General features: G+C 46.2%; 1 protein-coding gene across 1 annotated transcript; it reads right to left on the reverse strand.

Moving 5' to 3' along the window:
* Positions 1-1,547: 1,547 nt before the first annotated feature.
* Positions 1,548-2,658, reverse strand: LOC106815083. The gene is made up of 3 exons (XM_014819507.1): positions 2,641-2,658; positions 2,418-2,477; positions 1,548-2,126 (listed from the first exon to the last, which is right to left on the reverse strand). The coding sequence occupies exons 1-3, from the start codon at positions 2,656-2,658 to the stop codon at positions 1,548-1,550; spliced, it is 657 nt and encodes a 218-aa protein (XP_014674993.1).
* Between the last annotated feature and the right edge of the window lie 2,341 nt (positions 2,659-4,999).

Consider the following 4,999-nt stretch of genomic DNA (forward strand, 5'->3'; position numbering starts at 1 on the left):
GAGAGAGAGAGAGAGAGAGAGAGAGAGAGAGAGAGAGAGAGAGAGAGAGAGAGCGACGGACAGATCGAGAGTGAAGACAAAGGAGTCCGTAAAAGAGGGCGCGAATGAAGGAAACAGAGGTAAATGCACATCATGGGTGGCACCTGCGTTACAGTATATCTACGTCGCACCAGTTATGACAGACAGAGGGATCACGAGAGTCGCGGGTCACTGACTCTCTCGTTTTCTTCTGGTGAGATACAGGGATCTGAGAGAGAGTACATGACTTCGCGACGGACACCTCATGTAGTTGTTGTGAAACATTTCTGAGGATCTCCAATAGAGTCTGAAAATGCACAGCTTACAATGTAAATCAACACGAATTCCACGACGTACGATTTCTTGCCCCAGCCCATGAGAGATAGTTTCACTGTATAAAGGCCACTCAGTGGAAACGCCAAAAGCGTCCGTTATAGACAGGTGCCCGTTCTATACATGTAGTTTCACCGTGTAGCTGCCACTCAAATGCAATGCCAAAAGTATTCCTTATAGACGCGTGTCCGTTTTATAGAAGTGCCCGCTAACACATGTTTCACTGTATAACCGTTGATTTGATGCAGGAAAACCAAAGACGAGCTAAAATGCACAGATCACGCAATACAGCTATACACAAGCCACCGACCCTTTGTCTGAAATGATCTCTAGAGGGAAAAAGGTGTCCGTTAACACAAGTTTGATTGCCTACGTTTGAGTCCCCTGGTCTTGGCTCCGATCGTTGAGCGCATGCATACCCTCGGCAACGGTGTTACTTTAATTTCATTAACAGCCTTCGTCCGACAACGCTACATCAGGTGATACGCTAGCCTTAAATACGGTGGCAAGATAAACCTACTGTTACGGCAGGTATCGACTTAAGCAAATCAGGATAGTGCCTTGCTCAAGGGCACAACAGCGCTGACCGCCGTGGGACTTACACCCCAGCCCTTTTTCGGCCCATGTAACGCGTAGGCCCTACCATCCGCTATATCACTACTCCCCCTCGCTTTTAAATATCAAACTGCAGTAGAACCCCGTTATAACGCGCCCACAGTAACGCGAATTCGAATATAATGTGATCATCAATTGGCTATTCTTTTTTCTCGTTTTCCTCTCTCCTTTCGCTCCTTCTCCGCTCCTCTTTCTCGCTTTCTCTCATTTTTCAAACGTTTAATTGTCTCATTACTCGGTTTACACTACCAACTTTGTGTTGGCGAATTGGCGAATTGGACCAAACTTCCCAACTATATAACCGACAATCGGCAGTGTAAACGCAAAAGTTGCGCGACCAACCGATCGATAGCAACTAGTTGGGAGATTATAACATGTTCTATTTTCGCCAACCCAGAGTTGCCGAATTGAAAAGTTGGTCCAACTCGCCAATTCGTCAACATAAAGTCGGTAGTGTAAACCCATCTTTACGCGTTCGGATTCTTCAGATACAGAATATCGCAATTCAGCGGGATTCCACTGACAGCCGATGACGTAATAAATCGCACAACCGTCGATAAATTAACCGACTAGCCGCTTGCTTACTTGGTCGTGTGCTCGTGTGTGAGCTTCAGATACTGCTCCGTGCTCGTGCGAATCAGCGTCTGCAGCCTGCGGTTGTTGGTCACCGTCAAACTCGCAGTAGTTGGCATGCCCTCAAGGAAGACGACGGAGTCGAAGATCTCCCCGCTGATGCTGCCGGCGATGCCGCCATAGCGCTCCGCATCGGCAGCCATCTTGATGAGCATATCGCCGTAGAGGTACCCGCCGGTGGAGAAGGCGTGCACGAGCAGCGGGGTCGGGCCGACCGTGGCGGCGCGGTGCGAGAGGTAGTTGCGCGCCTGCTGGACGCAGCTCTGCGCGCGCGCGGCATACAGGACGTGATCTATGTGGACCCGAACGTTGAGAACGTCGAAACCGCGCTGAAGGTAGAAGTCGCCGTACTTGTAGACGTGTCGCCGCTTGGCCGCCACACAGGAGAGGAGGCACGCGCCAGGGAGCGCTGGTCGTCGGCCGCCGTCGCACTGCCGTATCTCGAGGTTGCGCTTGATCACCCGATTGGTGATGCTGTTCGTCTGCGTCGATAGACTTTTCTGAACGACATTCATCGGAATGTACGCCTGGAAGAGGTACAACGATTAATGCTGTCGAATACTATGAAGTGTCTTCGTGATGCATGGGTATAGCGGAAGATCGGGTAGGTTGTTATCATACACATCAACCCAATGCTATGCTATGCTATGCTATGCTATGCTATGCTGTGCTTTGCTATACTATGCGATGTGATGCTATGTTATATGTTATGTTATGTGATGGCGGCGCGCTGGTGTGTTTCTCTGGTATAACACTCTTATCAAGTATCGTGTTAGATTGAGATTATTTGATGAAGCAAATTAACGAATCGCAAATACAGGAATGGTCATGATGTCATAAAAGCAGTACTTCGCAAGAATCTTCAACGTCTTGGCTTCCTGGCGATAAGTTTAATAAGAAACCTATACGGTTACCACACATTGCCGATTTTCCGACTACAAGATAGGTATAGCGCGGCAGGTGGAGCATAATATTGTGAATTCAACAACATCTGCAGTATGCGATTATATGTTTATGTTGCTAGCTAGTTGGTGAACCTACCTTTGTCAGCGGCTGCATGTTACTTCTGCTTGCTCTTATGAGGAAACTATATTCCAACAACATCTCTCTCCCACGTGGCTCCGACAAAATGAAAATTCACACAAAGTGTCCGACGAGACTCTAACATACACGACGAAAACTGTGAACGATTCACAGAGAGTAGAGACACATATTCTGTGAGCTGTGGTTTGTTGTTAACCTTCTCCAGATATAAAGGTAGAAGGGGAACGCGCATTCCCCTTTCCGTGATTTTTTTACATGTGATTTTGTGTCTTAAGTACATTGATTGACCAATCACAGCTCACTGCACCCGTCATTTATAGTAATTCTAAAAACCAAATGACAATAGCCTGTTTACAACTGGCTCATGTCTTCCGCTACTGGTGATAATGTAATACTATAAGACGTATCGAAAGGAAAAAATGTAAAAGAACCCCTATTATCAGTTAAATACGAGTATATAAACTTTATCATGGGCGGACTGAGGGAGGGTCGAATATGCACGCATGCACGCATGCACGAATGTAAAAGCGGGTGGGGCAGGAGATTGTCCAACACAGGCCAAGGTCCCCGACGAACGAGGAGTGGGGGGGGGGCAACCTCACATTGTGAGTATAGGCGATTCACGTGAGCGTGCGTTCGCACATGCGCACAAATACATTCCATCGTGTATCTGCCCCCTGCATGTACTCGCATATTACTTGTACCAGAGCACGCTCTGCTCTGCTCTGCTTGTACTGCACCATATCACTGATCTCTATAATAAAATCTATAATAAAAAAAGTTATTATAGAGATCAGTGCACCCTATGTACGTACACTTTTCCATGCAACCGTGCGCATGCGGAATGGTGTTGGCAGAAAGATGCGATATGATATGACTACTAGGCACTTTAATTTAATTTTTTTTTTTTTTAGGGTTAGGGTTAGGGTTTTTTTTTTAAGTGCCTAGTAGTCATATCCTAAGTGCCTAGTAGTCATATCATATCGCATCTATCTGCCGGGTGCTGCGGAATTATGTGCACATGCGTGTACGGGCACGTTTGCGTGTATCTGCACACTGCGCACTTGCGCGCGTGTGTATGAATGCGTGTATTGGTGTGCACGCGCAAATGTGCACACGCGCGTCTGTGTGGACATGAGTGTGCGTGCACGCATGCGTGTATCTAAACGCTCGCATGTATGTGCACACATGAGTGACGCGTAGATGCACGCTTGGTGTACGTACATTTGTGCGCATGCTTCCGCGCCTGAGTGTGCGTGTGCAGATTTATGCGCGCGTGCGTGTGTGTGTGCACATGCGTATACGTGCATGCTTGCCTGCGTCTACACGCTAGCGTATAATATGTGAGCGCACGTGTGTATGTCGATCGAGTGTGTGATCTACACGCATACGCACACGACGTGTGAACGTAAATACGTTTAGTTGCATTCATTATATTTAGTTCGGGTATTATCTCTTCCTTTAAGTATTGCGTGTATGTGCGCGCATGTGCGCAAGTGCGGGCATATTCATACGTGTGAGCGTACACACGTTTAGCAATATTCGTTATATTTGTCTTATTTGTTCCATCGCGTTGCGTTGCGGTTCTGTTCGTTGATTGTGTTAGAGGTGGGGCGGGTACAGTGAGGTTTTAGGAAGACTTATGTATTGTAGCTAGAAGAGCGTCATTGCATGCTCACAAGGAACGGCGAGGCAACGTTGTTAGCTGTCATTATATGGCGTTAATCCGGCAATTGACTGTCAATGTCGCGCACTCATGTTTTATTGAGGTATGCAGTCCATGTGCTTTCATTCGCTAGACTTCATGGTTACTACAAATCCTAATGAAAATAAAGAAACAAATCACTTCATCCCTACCGTCCCTACTTTGTCCTTCCCTTTTCCTCCTTTGTTCCCTCTCTTAATTTTTCCTCGCATTCCTTATCTAAACTATACTGCTTGCCTGTTCCTTTTCCTCTCCCTCTCCCATTCTCTCTCAATTTCTCTCTCACACACACCCACACTCGCGCTCCACTCCCCCTTCTCCTCTCTCTTTCTTCTTGTCTCTGACTCTCTCTTCTTGTGGGCATACTACATTTACCACTAAGTAAGATCCGTTACTGATAAAGTTTTACCCTTATTAACACATCAATATAAGAATCAAGATAAATTCCCGATAACATGTGTTGCGCAATACACACACGCGCGCGCGCACTCACGCACGCACGCACACGCACGCACGCACACACACACGCACATAATTATATATATATATACATATATATATATATATCTATTATTATATATTTAAATATATATATTTATTTATTTATTTATATATATATATATATATATAGTCTGCCTGTCTTGTCTTTTA

The sequence above is a fragment of the Priapulus caudatus genome, unplaced genomic scaffold (genome assembly GCF_000485595.1).
Source record: "Priapulus caudatus unplaced genomic scaffold, Priapulus_caudatus-5.0.1 Scaffold1038, whole genome shotgun sequence".
Lineage (NCBI taxonomy): Eukaryota > Metazoa > Priapulida > Priapulimorpha > Priapulimorphida > Priapulidae > Priapulus > Priapulus caudatus.

Coding starts and splice junctions, on each gene's coding strand:
- LOC106815083 (XM_014819507.1), bottom strand. Junction 2,127..2,417: donor ATGACATCATGACCATTCCT/GTATTTGCGATT, acceptor TACCTCTTCCAG/GCGTACATTCCGATGAATGT.